The sequence below is a fragment of the Polypterus senegalus genome, chromosome 15 (assembly GCF_016835505.1).
Source record: "Polypterus senegalus isolate Bchr_013 chromosome 15, ASM1683550v1, whole genome shotgun sequence".
Classification (NCBI taxonomy): domain Eukaryota; kingdom Metazoa; phylum Chordata; class Cladistia; order Polypteriformes; family Polypteridae; genus Polypterus; species Polypterus senegalus.
Window position 1 is genome coordinate 89769102 of NC_053168.1, and position 22467 is coordinate 89791568.

The window sequence follows — 22467 nt, forward strand, 5'->3', positions numbered from 1 at the left end:
AAAGAAAGTAAATCTAGCACACAAAAAATTAAGTTTTTACCTTTGCATATATACACAGTGCAATACTGGGCTGAGCAATGAGTATTACTTTGAAAGTTCAACTGTGCTAAGACCAAAAAGCTATGTCTTATTATTTTAGATACCTGAATAAAGGCCGCAACACTGAAACATCAAGTGATTGTCTGTCTTCAGGACAGTTATGGTGATGCACCAACCAGCCATGGATGCAAGTACTGCAGAAGGCATGTTCACAAGGTGCCTGAAGTGGGTTTTCCAGCACATCTCGACAAATACAGCACAGAAGTCCCTCATTCACATAGCCAACAAAGCGCTCTATATCATAGCCCATGTTTCTTGTCTAATGGGAAAAGCAACATAAAAAGCAGAACAAAATTAGTTAAAACCAGGTTTGAACTGTACATTTTTACCAATTTCTATTTAAATTCAAAAGTGAAATCTTTGAGACTGCAATTTTTACTAATATTTTTTGACATTCCAGATTGTGCACTTTTACATTTTTGAGCTCACTGTACCATGGACTATCAACAAGCAATACATAAATAAAAACCTTCTGAAAGAAAATATAATATCCAAAAATGTTCACTGTGATTTTTATAATGTTCATAGTTTACATAGTATTACAATTCATTATAAAATATTTAAATTTGAACAAATTTACAAAAAAACTTAAATATTCATCAAAACACAACTTTTCCTTTGCTTAAATTAATTAGTAAAAATACTTTTTTCCTTACATAATGCAAAATGTTCAATTTTTTTTGGTGTCTAATTTATTTTAGGTATTACAAAAAACAAAAAGCCAGAATCAAAGAGTTCTATATTTTGGTAAATGAAGCTTCCATTTAATTTAGGTAATTATTACACTCAAACATAAATGGTAGTTAATTATTTTTGATTAATTCTTTGGATGTTATGATTGTTTTCCATCATGCTTTCCTTAAAGAATTTTAGGAAACGGCAAAGTAATTGCAAAGGAATTAATTCAAATTAAAGCTCTAAAAATAAAATAACACACTGTACATAGATGTGTACTTGAAACCATATTAGTAAGTTACCTTATCAAAACAATGTATTTTATTAATTACATAAACACATCAATATTAAAAAAAGAACTTGTAACTAAGTCATCCATCATAATCAATTACAAGATGCAAGCATAAGTTTAATTAACAGGAAAAAAAAATATATATATATATAGTGTGTGTTTTATTTAAATACTGTACCTTATAATCTGTAACTTTTATTAAGAAAAACTTGTGTGCGTGCAAGAAAAGGCCACCTTCGCTCTGTTAATGCTACTGCTTTCACCACTCTACAGTATGTACTATTTTGTTTCCTAAGAGACAGATTCTCTGGGCTGAAACAGCCAACTGTTAGACAAAGCATACAATAGTTCACTGTTAATAAGGGCTGAGCCTGTAGAGCCAGCCTCTCTGAGCCTGACATTTTAGTGGCATATTATGTATCACTGGTTCACCACCCCTACCTCAGTGGATATGAGACAGTAAGCCATTCAAGGTATTCAGTGACAAATCAACAAAACATAAACCCTGGACAATAATAAAAATGAGCACATTCATAATGAAGTGGACATTATTTTTTTTCTTTATCATTCACCTTATTCTAAAAGGAACATCATAAATTGTAGTAATTGAAATACAAGCTAAAACAATTTTCCAACCTGAAATATAAACACACATTAAACAAAACATATGAGCAGCTCCAGTCCAGACATTACTAAAACCCAGCATTAATAATGATGCCTATGATATTACTATTGAAATATTATGATTTTGCAATTGTATTATGCTATTTTCACCTTAATTGAAAAAATAAATGTAAAAATATTTTATAAGTTAATTAAGGGATCACAAACATCAAGCACACATGTATATCTATGAAAAAGCTGTGTGTTGCCCCAGTACTGAGTTAAGGTGCAAGTCTTTATAGGTATGTATGTCTAACATGCACACGTCATACCTGTACTGGGGTCTACCAACAGTTCAGTTGTAACATGACAGTCACTAAGCTTCTTTCAGTCACAGCTGCCAAGGACTGCAGTTGTGGCATGTTGGAAAGGTTTCTGGGCCTGAAGAACCCATACACCCAAATTGCTAAGAGCCTTGGTGGTAAAATTAGCCCCAAAATTTAATCCTAAGGAGATGGGTCACATAAAATAGCAAAGAAAAATAAAACAACAATGAATATTCTCAATAAATTTATTCAGCCCTCTCCCAAGTCTGGGGCTGATGTTCACTGGCAAGATGATTCAGTTAGACTGATCACAAAGAAGACATAAATTGTATTCAATCATATTACTTTTTAATATTTATTTGTTTATCTGAAAAGATTAAACTCTTTCAGTCTGTCCTCATATCTAATACTGTGTTGGGCTGAAGTAAGTCTACTAGGTCTTCTCTAGGCTGCCTCAAGTGCTGCTATCCTGAATTGTAGACACCAGTATTCCAGGCATGATTTACACTCCAACTGTGTACTATATAAGCCAATATTTGTGTCAGGCTTTTAATTTCTTCTGCATACTGACTGGTTATCTTGAGCTCACTTGAACACCAACATTTCATAAGTCATACTTTCTGGTTCCAGAAAATATCTCAAAGGTAATGCAGTGTTTATGACTACCTAGCCTTTTGAAATATGTGAAATCTGCAGTGGGTTTACCTAAAGAGATGCGCTGTATTGATCCTATAATAACAAATCATAGGTGAGCTAAAAAGTATGGACAAAGCAGTATAAATGTGAATAAGTTGAGTTTAAGTTGTCCTAAAGCTTCAAAGAAGATATGCTCCTCTGAGACCCTCATTTTTGCACTACTTAATACCAGAGCTTTAACTAGAAAGATGTTTTATGTAAATGATGTTAGTAGTGATAGGAAAATAGACTTTGTAATTTAGAGTTAAACATGGCTAATTGAAGCAGCCCCTATGAATTATAATTTTGTTTACTCTGTTCATCAAGCAAAAAAGACAGTGTTTAGTGCCCCTGCCCGAGGTTTGTTCCTGCCTTGCGCCCTGTGTTGGCTGGGATTGGGTCCAGCAGACCCCCATGACCCTGTGTTAGGATTCAGTGTGTTGGGAAAATGGTATGGTATGAAATTTTCATATGAAGAATAGTTCAAGATTTCAACTCTTACACAAATACAGCCTGCAATGTAAACATAAAAGTTGAAATTTTAAATACTAAGATGAGGCCTCCAGCTAACACAGTGCTCTTAAAAAACTGCTACAAAATGGACCACAATTCAAAAAACCACAGAAAATGCAAGTAATCTATAAACTTAAAAGAGACCATTGACTAAGAATTCAAGAAACCTAATTGACAGACCATTATGAAATACTGAAGACTCCCTAAACTAAATGTAAAACAGCAGTTCAATTTGAGAGACAATCCTACTTTTCTAAATGAAAATGCAGGAAACCCAAGAGTATTATTTTCAACTACTGATAGTCTATTTTCAGCTCCATTAATGAACTGGATGCATAACGCTTCAGAGCATAAATGTGAGGCTTTTGCCAATTTTTTTAAATAGTACAATAAACAATATTAGATAAAATATAATATATCCCTGAAATTCATACCCTTATTGAACTTCAGCATGCACAGAACAGTGAGCTAAACTGTTGTACTTCACTGAAATACTTTATTGTTGAGCTTCATACTATAATCACTCAGCAAAAAATGGTCATTTGTGTCTTTTATCCAGTCCCAATAAGATACTTCAAAGAAGGGTAGGTACTGCAAAAATGCAACTATTACTAATTTACTGTTAGATAATAAGACATTAACAAAGGTTTCTTTTCACCTTAATATCACTTACAAACAATCAATAAAGGGGTTATTCATGTCTACAATGTGGCCTACTAAAATAACTTCCCTTTGGAATGATCAGAGGTTGCTTAAGTGAAACATAGTCCTCTTACAATTGCATACTTCAGTACTGGACCTGTGAATCCTTCATATTCAACAATTGCATACTTCAGTACTGGACCTGTGAATCCTTCATATTCAAAAGTAATCAAGACAAGACAAGACAAGACAAGACAAGACAAGACAAGACAAGACAAGACAAGACAAGACAAGACAAGACAAGACAAGACAAGACAAGACAAGACAAGACAAGACAAGACAAGACAAGACAAGACAAGACAAGACAAGACAAGACAAGACAAGACAAGACAAGACAAGACAAGACAAGACAAGACAAGACAAGACAAGATAGTTAATTCACATAATCCAGCAGCAGTATACTGATACAAAGAAACAATATTAAATTAAATAGTAATAAAAATGAAAAGAATTAAAATAAAATTAATGTTCGCATTTACTCCCGGGTGGAATTGAAGAGTCGCATAGTGTGGGGGAGGAACGATCTCTTTAGTCTGTCAGTGGAACAGGACAGTGACAAAAGTCTGTCACTGAAGCTACTCCTCTGTCTGGAGATGACACTGTTAAGTGGATGCAGTGGATTCTTCATGATTGACAGGAGTTTGCTTAATGCCCGTGGCTCTGCCACAGATGTTAAACTGTCCAACTTTAATCCTACAATGGAGCCTGCCTTCTTAACAAGTTTGTCCAGGCGTGAGGCGTCTTTCATCTTTATGCTGCCACCCCAGCACACCACCGCGTAGAAGAGGGCACTCGCTACAACCGTCTGGTAGAACATCTGCAGCATCTTACTGCAGATGTTGAAGGATGCCAACCTTCTCAGAAAGTATATTCTGCTCTGAGCTTTCTTACATAGAGCATCAGTATTGGCAGTCCAGTCCAATTTGTCATCCAGCTGCACTCCCAGATATTTATAGGTATGCACCCTCTGCACACAGTCACCTCTGATGATCACAGGGTCCATGAGGGGCCTGGGCCTCCTAAAATCCACCACCAGCTCCTTGGTCTTGCTGGTGTTAAGGTGTAAGTGGTTTGAGTCGCACCATTTAACAAAGTCTTTGATTAACTTTCTGTACTCCTCCTCCTGCCCACTCCTGATGCAGCCCACAATAGCAGTGTCATCAGCGAACTTTTGCGTGGCAGGACTCGAGTCATATTGGAAGTCTGATGTATATAGACTGAACAGGACCGGAGAAAGTACAGTCCCCTGCGGCGCCCCTGTATTGCTGCACACGATGTCAGACCTGCAGTTCCCAAGACGCACATATTGAGGTCTGTCTGTAAGATAGTCCACAATCCATGCCACAAGGTGTGAATCTACTCCCATCTCAGTCAGCTTATCCCTAAGGAGCAGAGGATGGATGGTGTTGAAGGTGCTAGAGAAGTCCAAAAACATAATTCTTACAGCACCACTGCCTCTGTCCAGGTGGGAGAGGGATCGATGAAGCATATAGATGATGGCATCCTCCGCTCCCACCTTCTCCTGGTATGCGAACTGCAGAGGGTCGAGGGCGTGACGGACCTGTGGCCTCAGGTGGTGAAGCAGCAGCCGCTCCATGGTCTTCATCAGATGTGACGTCAGAGCAACAGGCCGGAAGTCATTCAGCTCACTAGGACGTGATACCTTTGGGACAGGAGTGATACAAGATGTTTTCCAAAGCCTCGGGACTCTCCCTGTTCCAGGCTCAGGTTGAAGATGCGCTGTAGAGGACTCCCCAGTTCCAACGCACAGGCCTTCAGCAATCGTGGCGATACACCATCTGGACCCACTCCAAACCGTCGGTGCCTTCTGTGATCCTGGGAAATGTAAACTCACTACAAAATAAGATCGACGAACTGGCTGTGCTGGTGAAAAATGTCAGAACCTACAGAGAATGCAGCTTGCTGTGTTTTAGTGAAACATGGCTAACGTCTATCATCCCAGATGCTAACGTGGAGCTACCCGGGTTTAGCACAGTTAGAGCGGACAGAGACGCAAGTACCTGTGGAAAGAAAAAGGAGGAGGACTCGCTCTCTATGTCAATACAAAGTGGTGCAACTCAGGACATGTAAACGTTAAAATCTCCACTTGCTACAGGGACATTGAACTGTTGGCCGTAAGTCTGCGCCCCTATTACTTGCCCAGAGAGTTTGGACACGTGATTGCTGTTATTGTTTACATCCCCCCTCAAGCGAACGCGGAGATAGCGTGTGACATCATCCATTCCGCAGTTGCTAAGTTACAAACGCAGCACCCTGAGGCACTTGTGCTAATCGCTGGAGACTTTAACCATGTAACGCTGGATAAAACATTACCTGCCTTCTTCCAGTATGTGGATTGTAAAACTCGGGGAAACAGGACTATTGACCTACTATATGCAAACGTTAAAGACGCATACAGCGCCATCCCACTGCCTGCGCTTGGGAAAGCAGATCATAACCTGGTTCTGCTTCAGCCTCAATACAAACCAAGAGTGAGGGCGCTACCTACAACCACACGCTCATTCAGGAAGTGGTCCCCTGAGGCAGAGCAGGCTCTGAGAGACTGCTTTGGAACTACAGACTGGGATATATTGCTGAGATCACATAGTGAGAAGGCCACACTGCACAAGGATGAATAACCACTTTGCTGATGCTTTATAAATGTTCTTAATATCACAAGAAGACTTTAAGTCTTATTACATAACAGTATATGAGTAATGGATGCATATTTGCAGCGCTTAAACTAAAGTGTTACCCAAAGAAGTTTCTAATTTGTTAAATGACAGTATGCTAGAAATAGCTAACTGTTCATTAGCTGCCGGTCTTTAAAGACTGCTGTAGTAAATAAGAAAAATAAATTGACTACTCTGTCTTTAACGATTTTAGTCCCATATCTAACCTGTCTTTTTTAGGTAAAATTCAAGAAAAAGTAGCTTAACAGCAGTTAAATGATTACCTCAATAAAAACACCCCTTTGGAATAGGTTTTAGTCAGATTTTAGATCAAATAATAGAACAGAAACTAAGTTGGTTAAAATGATTTTTGACTTGTATGTTAAGACTAAGAGAGCATTGGTATTAAGTGCTGCATCTGACAACACAAACCACAACATTTTTATTAACCACCTTAGTCAATGGGTTGGCCTTTCTAATAGTGCCTTAAGATTGCTTCAATCTTGCATAACAGGTATAAAAAAAAAATCTTTGTAAGTGATACAAAGTGAGAGTGTACATAGTGTACCACAGGGCCGCTATTATTCTTAATCTTCATGCTCCCATTAGACCAGATTATTTCCAAACACATGGTGAACTACTACAGTTATGCAAATGACAAACTGCTGATTTAAGGCTCTATGCCCTCTGATGCAGTGTCTTACTAGCACTACCGAATGAATGAATAGTAATTTCCCCACATTAAACAAATAGAAAACTGAAATTTATTGGTTGTCAGAAAAAAGTGAAGGTCTTGACATTAATCATATAACATACTCCTGGCATTAATCAAGTCAAGAATAAAGAAAGTAGGCTTTACCATGGACTCAGATCTAATCTTCAAAACATAGACTGAATGAAATATTAAAAGATTCATCCAAGAACTTTTTCTCCCATGAAATATTGCTGTCATTGCTCTGATTTGTTGGTTACCTCAGTAACATGGCTCCAAGGTTACATGAACTCCACCAGTTAATTTACTTAACCTTTTACCTGCACAAAACAAGCTATTCTTTTCTTTGAAGGAATAATGACTTCAGATTACAACTTACCAATTCTGATCCATATTACATCACACTCTACTGAACATTGCTCAAATTCATGCCAAAAGATGGAGTCTGATGAGGACAAGAAGACATCACCATCCACAAATAAAAGAAATACAATCATTTGGTCTCCAAACTAGATACTCTCTGAGCCTTGACTGTCCAAAGACATCCTATGTATAAAAATCAAGGAAAGGAATGGTCATGACATATCATTTTCTAACATGCATAATACAGACCGAGGTCACAGGGGGGCTGGACCTATCCCAGCCAGCACAGGGTGCAACAACCATGGACAGGGTGCCAGACCATCGCAGGGCAAACACACACACACACACACACACACACACTGGGATCAATTTTCATGTCTTTAAACAGTGGGAGGAAACAAGAGTACTCAGAGGAAACATGCTCAGATATGGGGATAACATGCAAATTCCACAAAGGAAGCACCTATGAGGTGGATCCTGGTCTCCTAGAAGGCAGCAGTGCTACCACTGCACCACCATGCCACCCGAAAAGGAAAGATGGCAATTCAAACTCATAGCAAAGTCCTATACTGTTATTTTTAAATCAGGATAACTACTCTAGTTTATGTTTAAATTCTCTTTTTATGTCCTTTTTGTTTTTTTGGTTATCATCATTTATGTTAATGTTGCTATTTCAAATCAAATAAGTGTTTATTATTTGAATAATTATGTATTCTTATATGTTTAGTTTATTGTTTGGTTTCTATGTGTGGATGTCTGTTCTGTCATGTCCCTTGTGTTTTTGCTGGTTCCCAAGAGACAAGGCCACCTGTCAGTCTCTCTATAAAGGCTCATGGAAATTGCAGTCTCTCATAATACATTGCATGTGCTTGGCTGTTACTGAGGTCTCCTTTTATTGTTTATTGTTGTTCTTTGGATATTCTGTTATCATTTACATTTTATTTTGCTCTTGATATTTTCAAGAGTGTGAGGCTGTTTGCTATTATTTGAACTTTACAGCTTATCTCCTTTTTAAGGGATTAATCAGGACTTAGGCATTCCATTTTTCTGGATCTGACTTCAAAATTTTATGTTCTAGATAGATAGATAGATAGATAGATAGATAGATAGATAGATAGATAGATAGATAGATAGATAGATAGATAGATAGATAGATAGATAGATAGATAGATAGATAGATAGATAGATAGATAGATAGATAGATAGATAGATAGATAGATAGATAGATAGATAGATAGATAGATAGATAGATAGATAGATAGATACTTTATTAATCCCAAGGGGAAATTCACACAATCCAGCAGCAGTACACTGACACAGAGAAACAATATTAAATTAAATAGTAATAGAAATGAAAAAATGAAAAAAATAAAAATAAAATTAATGTTAGCATTTACTCCCCCGGGTGGAAGTTCTGAAGACTTTTTGGAGGCCTCCACCCTCTGCTATTTTGTGGAGCCAGAGATTTGAGACATACACTGACATCAAACAATTCTGGTTTCACACTAAAAATGCAAATAGAATTCTTTGTCTCCAAATACAGGGGCTTAAGGGCACATAGCTGAAGCTTTGGAACTACTTTATACATTTGTTTTGACAAATATGAGGTAGCAAAAGTCAAAGCATGTGTCAACAGGACTGGCATACTTTTATGACCATCAAACATAAGTGGAAGAACAAAAAGTTTCTCCACTTTTCCATGGCTAAGATAAAATCTGATTTCTTGGACATGAAATTCAACTACTAGACTCTACATTCCCCTGTCTTGACATGGGCATTCACTGTGAGCTGTCAAGCATGATCTTTCAGTAACGGGAACACATATGTCCTTGTCAGTTTACTCCATCACATTAAAAAATGGTATATGGACAAAACTAGAAATTTGAATGCACACAAAAAACGTTCTATGCACTCCCCCTTTATAAATTCCAAAGAACATGAAATTTCATGCACATGCACGCGCCTATAGCAACAGCCCGACTCCTCTTAGAATTCTGCATATTTGAATATGCAAATCAGTATAAATATCCCAGTTAGTTCAATGTTTTGTTAAAAGACAACGGCAATAGTACATGTTAAAAAGAAGAATTTCAATGAATTTGTACTATTTGTTGGCTTAAGCAGTGGTATAAGCAACAAATTAAAAGCGATGGAGTGGCACTGTGTGGAGTTCAAAAAGTCACACAGTACCTGAAATAAAAAAAGAAGTGGTCACATATCAAAGTCGACATGAAAAGGTGAGTCGCAGCCCATCGTCAGATTATTCTGTTTCAGAAATTATTACAAAATGTGACCCCCTTCCTGAGGACGTGACTTCAGGTGGTGATGGTGCTGCTGAGCCCAGCACATCTTTGGGGAGTGGGCTACGCACAGGATAGCTTCTATGCCCTTTACATGGCTCTTTAAGGTGACTCACTATCCTTAAAGTGACTGATTTTCTTTTGCCACACTAGTTGGAACAAAGCAACTAGTTGGACTCTACGGAGTTGCAGTTTTTATAGGCTCTCCTGCTATGCAATGCCAGTTCTTTTGGTGATGCATCCCTGCCGTTGCAATAGCAATATGTTTGCAGCTGACCACTTCGAGTACATTTTGAAAAACAGGCATTGCTGCAAATTGTGCTTTGATTTGTCCAATTTTATCTACAGTGTAAGAAAATCTTATATATCTGGAGGACAATCAGATAATGCCAACCTATACAGCTGGTGTGGTGCGACTCAGTGATGTTTCTGAAATACATGATCAGTCAGCAAGTTCATGTTGAAAAGCTCCTATGGCTAAAAACCAGACAGTGCACAGAACTTGCAAAGGAACAGGTAGAGCACAAATCTTCAAAGTCTGCCTTTGTAAGGCTGGCACCAATTCAGCACACAGCTGAAGCTAGATGTCATCGTCTATAAATATGCAATCTTTTCTAATTCTTTCATTTCAGATCTCTTCTAACAACACTAAAGCAGCTATGGTAGTTGGAATAGTTTGGCCATTCCGTGCATCATTATATTGCTACAGAATGATTATAATCAAGTGAATTAAATTTGTAAATGATTTGCAGTTAATTTTTGCATATTTGATAAAGCATGAATGTGAATTTGAAAAAGAATGAAGAAGTGCATGCCTTTCCAATATGAGTGGGATAGGCTACAGGGTTACATGTCATATTCTTTTAAAAGAACTAGAAACGACTTAGATTTTACAAAGAAAGTGGCATGAAATACATTTTCCTAAACCCAAAAATTCAAGTCCATCAGTCATCTACAAGCATTTTTATTGTTCACTTATGGAAAGCGCTAGATTTCACAAGTTCTGGAAAAAGACATTTCCAAGAGAATAAATGGAGTAGTCTTAACTCTAGTCATAAAAGGCATGGTATATCCCATGATGTACGGCTGCTTCAAGCTGTCCACCAAACTAAACCAATCTTAATTTAACTTGAATCAAATTCAGCTCAGTTAAACAGAGCAGGATTATGTATAGATGATATTACGCCACTCACTGATTTGTAACACTCATTTTTTATCTTTATGTGCCACTTGGAAAAGAAGTAAGTACTTACTACACTTGTTGAAAACATAGAATATGTTTTTGCAAGTCTCTTGAAGCAAGTTTAAATAGTAGCTAGTATCAAGCCATCATAATTTTATATATATTTTGTCTGCTACAGGGTTCTTAACATCCAGAACTTGATGTAGCTGTGATAACTCTAAGGCCTTGTTCACATGGGTGTTAAGTTTTTGGATAAACGAACTTGCTCTGAACGTCCTAGACGTTTATGTTGGATTTTGTAGTGGCGATCGATTGACTTCTACACCGGCGTTCGTTTGTCTCTGTCTAACGCCAGCCTGCAGCCCAAATTGTAGTTTGTGTGTTAACCTGTGGAGGCAGTGTCGGGAACTGGATATGAAAGCCCTTGTCGTTTTATTTGAGGTGCCTCCTTTCAATATGGACCATTTTGCTATGTTAGATATTAATCTTCTTGTTTTAAAAATACTCGTAATACGGCGACGTAGGGAGAGAAAAAATCGCCAATACTGGGTTCATCCTCTGACTGCACAACGTCGGGTTAAAGGAAGTTTTTTTTCACTGTAGTCTGGTAAAGAGATGTCCCATATCAGCGGTCTCTGCTCCACTTCCTGCACGAGCTGGGCTGGATCAACCTCCTTCGACATTTTATTTTTCTTTTTTCCCGCATTTCCCTATGTATAGCATGTAGGATCATGGGATATATCCGGTCCTCCGAATCGTAAAATAAACGCGCAGAAAACGAACTAGAAGCGGTTTCCTTGCGTTCGTTGGGTTTTGACGCCAAGAAAAGCTGCATGCAGCGCTTTTTGATGCCGTATAAGCGCTGCGGACAAGCGCCGTCACCAAAGCCCGTGTGAACACTCTCATTGACTCCTACGTGTAGAAAACACTCGGCGCTTGATCCGCTCACGGACACTCTGACGCAAAAAACGCTCGATTTTAACACCCGTGTGAACAAACAGAAAGAGTTATTTGATAAAGCATTATTTATTAAACATCAACTGACAATCACTCTGTTGCAATATGTTCTAATTTTCTGAATAAATGTACTTGAAAAGCTAATGTTAATTTGCATTTTATAGAATGTATTTTGCAATAAACATATATAATTTACAAAACAACTTATCAATGAATTTATATACTTACTATCTTTGGTGTTGACAATAATATTCAGACAATATTTTTTCTTAGATTTTGGATTTGAAATAGATTAAACTAGGATTTTAACTTTGGTGAAATATAAAACTTTGCATATCATGTTGAAGCCAATCAGTAAATCTCAAAAACTTTCATCAATTAACAGAAAAACTAAAACTGAAATAATTTCATTAAAAAATGTACTCATGCCTCTGCTTTCAGACATGCAACTGTAAATCTGAACAATATACTGTGTTTCCCCGAAAATAAGCCCTAGCATGATTTTCAGGCTGCTCTGTAATATAAGCCCTTCCCCCAAAATATGCCCTAGTCAAGATCATCAGCTGAAATGTAAGGCACCTAAGGCCAGGTTTATACTTCACGTGATGCGACGCGTGTGCCCAAAACATCCATTAAATTCCGAGGACACCTTGCTACAATATCTCTGAAAAGGATTTTTAATGATTACATCCATCAATTCAGGGATGCGCCCATTCCAGCAGCTTCGGCACATGACAGAAACAAAATCTCTGGATGGGACATCAGCTCATTGCAAGGTGAACACATGCACACACGTACACTGGCGTCATTGTAGCTTCACCAAATACCCAAATCTTCATGTCTTTGGATGGAAAACTCAGCACACTGTAGAAACCCACCAGGAAAACATGCAAACTCCAGGCAGGGATCACAAGGTATGTGACTCCCTGCGAGACAGCTGTGCTACTGCTCTGCCACCGTGCTGCCCCATATTTGTAACTATTAGCAGTATTTATTCATTATTTAAACAAAGTTAACGATTTATTTGTAAAATGTAACATACATATTTTTAATGCATTTCATCATGAGTGATATCAAGTATAAATATAAAAATTCTAAATGTGCAGAGAGCTGGAATATTATAAATTTAATTTGTTCTGTGTGACGATGCTGCTTGCCGCTTCTGTCAGGTCAAGAGGAAACCCCACAAACGCGTAGCGATTTAACAACTGAGTCGGTTTTAAGATGACGTTTATGACAGTCTACTTTAATGATAAAGTAAACTACGAGGTTAAAGAGGACAATTTGAGTTTAAAGCTGAAATTTCCATTTTAATTACAAAATAGACATTTTCATTATGTCCTTATTTTATTTTCTCTGTGGCTCAAATACGCCACCATACATTCTTATAGTATTGGTGCAAGGTGCAAAAAAAAAAAAAAAACAAAAAAAAAGATGACACAGAAGATGGTATGTGAGACTTTGGGGAATATGCAATGCTTGAATATCAAAGCACCACGAATGCATTTGTATGTCGGCATTTTGCTTCACCACATCGAACCATTCATCAAACATTGAAGCACGCACATTGGTCCTGGAGGATCCTAAGAGCAGCTGGAGTAACAAGAAATTCAGGCTGAAATTCAGGGTTGGAATGTGGAGAGTTATGACGATATTCCAGAAGAAGATGACATGACTGTATTTGGATAAATGTGTAGTGTTGTACATGAATAAATATAAGATATCCCCTGAAAATAAGCCCTAGTGCATCTTTTGGAGCAAAAATTAATATAAGACCCTGTCTTATTTTTGGGGAAACATGGTAGTACACTGACTTCACAAGTCGCACTATTTTCTCACAGACTTTATCTCTCTGGACAACTAACATGAAACTAATCTCTCAGGTCCTAATAGTTGGGATAAAAAGGTTGTCTATCTATTTAAGATCCCACAGCAAGGTACAGACATTCAAAACAGAGCTTAAAAATAGTGCTGGGCGGTATTACCAAAATTCTATATCACAGCATTTTTCAAAATTATACTGGTTTCACGATATTCGACGGTATGGCGGAAGTGCTGGGCTCCAGGGATATCCAGGCACCGGGGCGCCGCCTGGCGGTGGCCACGGGTCCCTACAGGGCTGGGCTTCCAAGCCCTTTACCCGAGGCCCCCAACATAACCAGGGCGGACGCCTCGCGGTCTGGAGGAGGCACAAGCCCTCCTCCGGTCCTCCTGGGCGTCCCGGCCGGGCTGGATGCCACACCAGCTTGTTAATAATATTCCTATTCAAATCATTCATATATGTTAAAAATAGCAGCGGTCCTAGCACTGACTCCGTGGAACACCAATCTTAATATCAGCCAATTCTGACAGGGTTCCTCGCGCCATAACCCTCTGCTTCCTATTCCTGAACCACTTCTGCACCCATTTATAAACAACACCGTAATCACCCACATTTTTTTAGTTTGATGACCAACCTTTTATGTGGCATCTTATCCAATGCTTTCTGAAGGTCAAGATAAATAATATGTTTCACTTTGATCATATCCCTTTGTTGCTTCCTCATAGAATTCCAGGATGTTGGTAAAACATGACCTCCCCCTTCTGAACCCATGCCGACTGTCAGTAAAACTCCTGTTCTTGCCATGTGTTCCTCAATCTTATCATTAATTATTGCTTCCATTAATTTTCCTGTGATGTAAGTTAAGCTTACTGGCCTATAATTTCTTGGATATGCCCAGTCACATTTTTTATATAATGGGATAATATCTGCCATTTTCCAGTCTTCCAGAATTTCCCCAGTGTGCACTGACTCCCTAAAAATATGTGTCAAGGACTTTTATATGTATTTGCTAACTTCCTTAAGAACCTGAGGGTAAATATGAGGGATGTTCCGATTGAACAGATGACAATCTAAATTTGCCGATTTTCACTAAAAACAGCTCAATCTGTGATTGGTAAATTGGCTGGTTTCAGTCCTTGCTTTTCTAAGCTTTACTGTAATTTAGTGGCAGTGCTCCGTAATGCAAGGTATTATGGTAGTTCAGCCAGCACAATTAAAAAAAAAAATTTTTGTAGCAAACTTCCTGCAGCGTAAACAAAGAGTTGCAAATCAAGACTTGTTTTAGCAGTATGGACTCTTCGTATAGCACAGAGCCAGAAGCGACTGGAATAATAACCTTTACAGTAAAGAAAGTGGAGTAATTAACAGAGATAAGGGAATTGGAGAAGTCGTTCTGTGCAGTTAGACAAACGGCAAGAAAAAGTATACTATAATGAATTCAGAACTTTTTATTATGTCCTTTAAATTACAACGGAGACCATTTCAGTTTGGACAGAGAGTTTGTTTTAAGTGCAGCAGCTTAAGCTAAAGAAGAACTTGCTTTTTAGTAAACAATCGGCTTCTTAACTTAATAGCAAAATGTAACTTTTACTTATAAATCTGTTAAGCATGTTAGTCTTGTGTCTTCTTGATAAACAACTTATGAACATTGGATACATTTTCAGCTTATTTGAAGATTGTACTGTGTTTATTAATTATTTGTTTGTGCCATACAGCATAGGTTTTGGTAAGAAACAAGTACTACATAATAAAAAGGTAATCCATATTTCTAACACCTCAAGAATTACAAATGTCTAGCTAATACACTGAAGAAAAAAAAACACCTGCATAAATATAGTAAATGCATATTTTAAAAGTAAAAAGCTCTAGTTGAATTAATGATTTAAACCTATAACTGCATGCATATTTACATTTAAGCTGTATTTAATTGCCAATACCAATTAACTGACTGTGTGAGAATATATATGAAACATATAGATGAAAACTATGTTTTTTAATTAAGCCTTATTTCAGATGGTATATCACAGGAAAAAAAATTAATATGATAGCTTGTAATTAATGATAAATATTTTCTTTTCTTTTATGCCATATGTATTATGGATACATATTTTTGTACATATTTTATTAACTATGCACTTTATGAAAATTTTACTTATTAAAATATTTCTATGGTTACTGAATAATAGGCCTACAGAATTTTATTTTGTTAATAAAAAATGGAGCACTAAACAACAGGGGTCTATAGTTTAATTATAAAAATACTTTTTAATATAGGACATAAGGCTTCTGTGTGTCTAGTTATGCAGGAGCTTACTGTAAAAAGTTTTTAAAGGGATAAAGGAAAAAAAATTGGAATCTGTATCAGAATCAGCCAATTAAGTAATATGAAATCATGATAGGTATCGGCCTTAAAAAACCTGATCGGAACATCCCTTGTAAATGCTATCTGGTTCTTTGGTCAATTTATTTGATTTCTGCCTATTTAATCTAAGTAGTACTTCTCCCTGTACAATTTCCAAATCCATCAGTACCTCCTCAGTAGTCTCTTTTATTGCTGGGAGGTTATCTACTACTTCACTTGTGAAGACCTCAGAAAAATACAAGTTTAGAGCATCTGCTATCTCATTGTCTGTATTTTTTATTTCCCCTCTACTATTCCTTTTGTACTTCACCTCTTCCTTGACTGTTCTTTTACTATTTAAAAACTGAAAGAATCTCCTTGAATCATCTTTTGCCTTATCTGCTATATTCCTCTCTAACTGCCTCTTAGCCTCTCTAATAGCCTTCTTAATTGGTGTACTCATGCTCTCATATGCCCTATGATTCACATTGAAATTATTCATTTTATAAACCTTACAGAGCTTTTTTCTTCTTTGCAGCTTCCTTTTTAACTCTTTATTAAACCATTGTGGAGTTTTTAAAAATGTCCTACTGACACCAAATTTAGGTATGTACTGTACCAATCCTGCATTATACTGTGTTTAAAACCTTTATAAAACCTGTTCAACTGTTTCTCAACTGTCTCCACACTTAAAAGCTTATTCCAGTCAATTCTCTTTAGAATTTTCTGCATCTGCTCAAAATTTGCCATACCAAAGTCAAACTTAACTATTTTAGTCTTTACATCTGCACTCTTCCAAAACACTGACAACTGTATATTATATAAAGGTCAATTGACCCTAGTGCTTCAATCACCTTTACACCCTCAATTGTATACTGATTATAGCAAAATATTAAATCTAGACAGGCTTCCTTCCACATTGGTGCTTTAACATACTGTTTTAAAAACAGACATTGATTACTTCTAAAAACTCTTGTGCTTTGCTATTTGAAAGGTTATCCCAGTTATTATTCGGGTAATTACAGCTCCCCCATGACTGTAAAATCCCCCTGTAAACTTGCCTTTTTAATAATACTAAAAAGATGTGCATTCAAATTACTATCTGCTTTGGGTGGCCTATAACATACTCCTAAAATAATACTGTACGTCTTTCCCTAATACTTCCAGGCAAAACCACATGTCCCAACTAAGATGGGGCTCATTGTCCAACTGAAAATGGGGGATTAGTCGTGTGTGTGTGTGGGATTCTTTTCAACAACAGGAACTGTCAGTGTCGTCAGAACTATAAGGAAGATAAATGAGGCATGATAAAAAGGCACACTGATGTAAAACCTGACAGACACCTGCAACTTCAGAAGAAGTTTGCACTAACAAGAAAATGAGCCAAAGCATACTACTAGAAAAACAGTGCCTTTACTTAAGCGGTCATCAAGTTATACCCAATTGTACCAAACCTGTATTTACAAGAATTAAAACACAAAAGTGTAACACAGTACTTTTAGCCATGTAGCTGGTATGACACTAAGGAATTGTTCTAAATAGTATTTTCCTGTGTTAAACATACTATATAATGCAATCCAGCACAGTTAGCCATGTTGCTTGTCCTTTAGTTGGGTATTGTGCTAGCTATTTCTGAGTCAGAAAGCATCATTTCTAGTATTAGAAAGCTTTTGCAAAAATACAAGAAGAAATCACTAAGTTATACTCAATTGTACCAAACCTGTGTTTATCTGCCGTACATGCACTATATACTGCAATACAGTGCCTTCAGCCATGCAATTTTTCTTTCAGTAAGGAATTGCTTTAAATATGAAGTACTATTTCTAGTAGTCGAAAGTATTTCTAACTTAAAAATTATGAAATTTATTAACCCTGACTGGGTCATTCAGGACACTGACTTTAATCTAATTGAAAAGTTGTTGTATGAACGGAAAGGTCCTGTTTAGCATGGCTCCAAAACAAAACAATCAGTGGCTCTTATAGGTACCAGAAGTGGTTGAATGTACTGACCTGAGGAAACTAATACATTATGCATGATGAAATTTGTTATTATTATTATCATATTAATCATTGATACTGCCACTACAATCCTTATTGAATGGTATTGCACAGTGATGACAGGTACATGTTTTCCTCCTGGCCCAATTAAGTACTGTAACTGCTAAACTTCGGTTTCTCACAGTCGGAGGATCTTTAAGATACCCTTTTGCAAACACTAAAGAAGCTTCCTGCATATTTTTTACTGAGGAGATGCTTCTGCCTAGTCACTCTACCATAAAGCCCACATTCAAGGAGTGTTGCAGTGACAGTTGTCCTTCTGGACGTTTCTCCCATATCCACACAGGTTCTCTGGAGTTCGACCAAAGTAACCATTGGGTTCATGGTTACCTCTATTGCTATGGGCTTTGTCCCAGGATTGTTCAGTTTTACTGGGTAGCTTGCTCTGGAAAGAGCTGCAGTTGTTCCAAACTTCTTCCATTTAAGAATAATGAAGTCAACTGTGTTATTGTGAACCCTCAATACTGCACAATTTTTGTGGCCTTTCCCAGATTTGGTCCTTGACTCAGTCTTGTCTCTAAGCACTACAGGAAATTCTCGATGAAGTCATGACTTGGTTTTTGCTTAACAACACATTGTCAACTGTGGGACCTTATATAGACAGATGTGTGCTGTTCCCTAATCATGCTCAATTAATTGAATTGACCATAGGTGGACTTAAGAAAAAGGGGAGAAATATCTCAATGATAATCAATATGAGATGCACTTCAGCCAGATTTCAAGTGTCACATCAAAGGGTCTGAATACTTGTGTCAATGTGATATTTCAGTGTTTTATTTCTAAAACATTTGCAAAAATGTCTAAAATCCTTTTTTCTCTCATCATTCTGGCATATTGACTTTTTCTTGATGTTGAGAAAGAATGAATTTAAATGATTTCAACACAAGGCTGAAACATAGCAAATTATGAAAAAAAGTGAATACATCTGAATACTTTTAGAATCCACTGTATATGTTAAATTATTTTGCATACATATCATATGTAGAAATAATTATGCAAATAATTGAACAGCTCACAAGGAAAGCAAAACACTACATGCCACATGCCACTAAAGTGGTTGTTAAAAGCACACAAGTTGTAAGTCTTGGACTAAAAGGTTAGCTTTGAAACTTTCAATCTGCTTGTTTTATATTTACCACCTTACCCACATTAATCTGTGGGAAACACATCCATTTTATTGTAATAGTACATCTTTGTTATTTATAAAATACGTAATTGCCACATACACACACGCATATATATATATATATATATATATATATATATATATATATATATATATATATATATATATATATATATATATATAACAAATGCTTAAAAACCAACAGGTGAAGCTAAAATACAATAATATAAAATGCGGGTGTTTTGTGAATTCCAGCATTTCTCATATGCACAAATCGTCACTAATCGCTCCTTATCTGATACAGAACCCCTTATTGCTGGACTCAAACAGTCATTAATCATTGACCAGTGTCTGTCTGATACCGAAAGGCACAGTTAGTTGCAGAAATTACCAACTCATTGTAAGCAGCGAACAAAGATCAGCTACTCTATAAGAATAATTTAGCAATAATAAAAGTATCTAGTACATCAAAATATCTTATTCACTATCAGTTAAAGCAGCCATTGACACACACACAATGTCACATATTATTCACTGCATTTATTTAATCTCATTTACGAGACTAAATTTGAAACAAGTCCATTTAAATACATTGTGATTAATTATTGCTGTATACGGTCAAATTGATCGTATATTGATAAAAAAAGGGTGATAAAGTAAATAGTGTTGTCATCATCTCTTTGTTGATGCTATGGCCCACTGATGCACTCTCATTTTATTTCTCATTTTCATGAAAAAAAAAAAAAAACTCACCTGAAAAAAGAACAGCCGCCCAGCCCCTGAGAGACTTATGCTAAGTAATACACTGTTGTAAATTATTTACACTGTACGACACACGGGTCAGTTTACGATAGTGTGGCGGTAGTTAAACGTTTATGTTAGCCGGCCCCGTGCTGATTTAGGTTGCGCCTCTCAGACTCAGTAAATTAATAAACAGAGAAGTAATATAGTCATTCGTTGGAGTTGAATGTGAAATGGGTATATTTTCTTGGAATATGTAACATATTTTTATTTCTTTTAATATTGGCTCATTATGTTTTGTCAGTTTTCCAATGGCGTGTCGTGAGCCTAAACATAAAGAGTGCGAGAAAATACATTTTTCGAACTGTAAAGGAATTCAGTGTTCCAGTTCTTAAAAGTGCACTAAATCAATGAGCATCTGTTTGTTGCTTGCTTACATAAAAAATTGCACATGCGTGTTAATGACGTAAGGCGCAAGGCACGATGGTCACGCGGTACTTCTGAAAGTGTTAAAATGGCAGTCATATAGACGTATGCATCGGTTTTGCTGACGATTATGTGGTGGGTGATACGTACGTTATATAAATGTTGAGAAACCTGTGAACTTTTGTTGAAATGGTGCAATATCGTACAAGGCGAAGAATTCATTTTACCCCGACTTGTGGGGATGCTAAATGCGTGTAAAGTGATGTGCCGTAAAGTAGGTAATCAGTAATGTGAATTATATGAAAGTTTTGCATTTGCTTGTATTTGTATGCAGTTCTAAGAAAACGAGTAATGTTTTTCTGGTACGACCTATATATCTGTATTTTTTTGCAGTTAATTGTAATACATTGGTATTGCCTTTTACTTTTTTTTTTTAAAGCAGTCAAAAATTAGATACATTGTACTACAACTTTTTTTTGTATATTTTTCAGCCGATTTCCTCAGTTAGAATTAACTTGCAGTTTCTTGATATTTTTAAGATACTCATGATTTAGGTTTGCGTCAGCGTGAAACTGCAGAGTAAAATATATTTAGTATATTTTTTTTTCAGTTTGAAAAAAGTTGATGCTAATCAAGTGAAAATTGCCTCCGTTTTTTGTCCCACAGTAGATTTCATTCTACATGTTGTGGTAAAAGACATTTCAAAGATTTCTAACATTGTTATCACATTTAAGTGATAAGTACTGTACATATTACAGCTCTATTTGAAATATGATAGTCCTGGAAAATCCAATTAGACAAACCTTTATCCCCCAGAATGTGGAAGAATACAAATACATTTTCTGTACTCTTTTATTCCTGAGGAGGGTATATTGTCACTATTTTTATGCAAGACCCTTTCAGTTTGTAGATTTTAGTATAAACTAGTTTAGCCTAGGCCAGACTGCATTGCCACAGCGTGATAGGTTGAATCATACCCTTAGGAGAAACAGGTTTATCCTGTAATGTAATAAAATAGACACATTGACCTGCATTCTTTATCCATATGGAAATTCAGTGCGATGACGTGTGATCATTTTCCCAAGTCTTCTACATGAAAGTTTAATGTGTTTTTATAATTCTTTGCACTGTATAGAATAAGCTTATTACATCTAATTCGAATGACCCTACTCCTGTATGCACGTTATCTAAATTTTATGAACTGGTTTGACATTAAATTTGTCAAAGAAAAAAATTCCTACTTTACCTGCAGTGACTTCATTCTAAATATCTTGTACTGATTAAAGCAAACCATACTTTGGCTCTGCTCTTCTGATTCTGGCCCTTTTCTCTGTAGTTTGGTATTTTAACTGACCATTTAAACTGGATAAAAATTCCAGAAGTAGTAAAATGATAAGCAAACTCTCAAGATGACACATTTGTCAAGTACAAAATTAAGTTTATTTTCATTTTATAAGAATATATTTCTTTATTAGCTGCAGCTTATTAAATTTCTGAATCTTCAGTTATCTGTAAAACATACAATAAAAGAGTACAATAACTGTATGCACACTTGCTAAGGTAGTTTAGAGTTAACCTTACAGGATTTCTGTTACAATTTTTTTACACTGAACAGTTGTTTCTGAGCCAGAATGGTGCAGTTTGACACAAAGCCATGGGGCAAAGAGTGAAATAAGCTGTAAATGCAGCACTAAAGTCAAAAACCTGAGAATTATAAGTTACACTATATAAATGTGTCAATTTGAAGACTTTACCTTCACTTTAAAATGTTTTATGAGATTTATTAATTTCACTATAATCATTCAAAAGATAACACTTAATCAGGATCACACAGAAAGCTTCTAGATGAGTTTTAATGTTCATATTTTATTTTTTTTATTT

The 22467-nt window shown here is 36.4% G+C and overlaps 2 protein-coding genes across 7 annotated transcripts in view; one reads left to right on the plus strand and one right to left on the minus strand.

Moving 5' to 3' along the window:
- Window positions 1-20579, minus strand: part of LOC120515969 (E3 ubiquitin-protein ligase NRDP1-like) — a 42652-nt gene extending 22073 nt beyond the window's left edge. The window contains exons 1-3 of one of the 3 annotated variants that reach the window (XM_039737369.1): window positions 20173-20579; window positions 7649-7815; window positions 144-358 (exon numbers count right to left, since the gene is read on the minus strand). In XM_039737369.1, coding sequence (XP_039593303.1) covers window positions 144-349 — 206 coding nt within the window. In that variant the 5' untranslated portion in view covers window positions 350-358; window positions 7649-7815; window positions 20173-20579. Of the gene's footprint in view, window positions 1-143; window positions 359-1244; window positions 1331-7648; window positions 7816-20172 lie in introns of those variants that run through there. The other 2 variants (XM_039737370.1, XM_039737371.1) reach the window with 2 other exon arrangements.
- Window positions 20580-20638: 59 nt separating this feature from the next.
- The window catches only part of rad54b (RAD54 homolog B), a 147498-nt gene continuing 145669 nt past the window's right edge, over window positions 20639-22467 (plus strand). The window contains exon 1 of one of the 4 annotated variants that reach the window (XM_039736627.1): window positions 20639-20721. Coding sequence is in view for 1 of the 4 variants with exons in the window: in XM_039736625.1 (XP_039592559.1) it covers window positions 20828-20864 (37 nt within the window). In the remaining 3 variants the exon portion in view is untranslated. Of the gene's footprint in view, window positions 20865-22467 lie in introns of all 4 variants that reach the window. The other 3 variants (XM_039736625.1, XM_039736626.1, XM_039736628.1) reach the window with 3 other exon arrangements.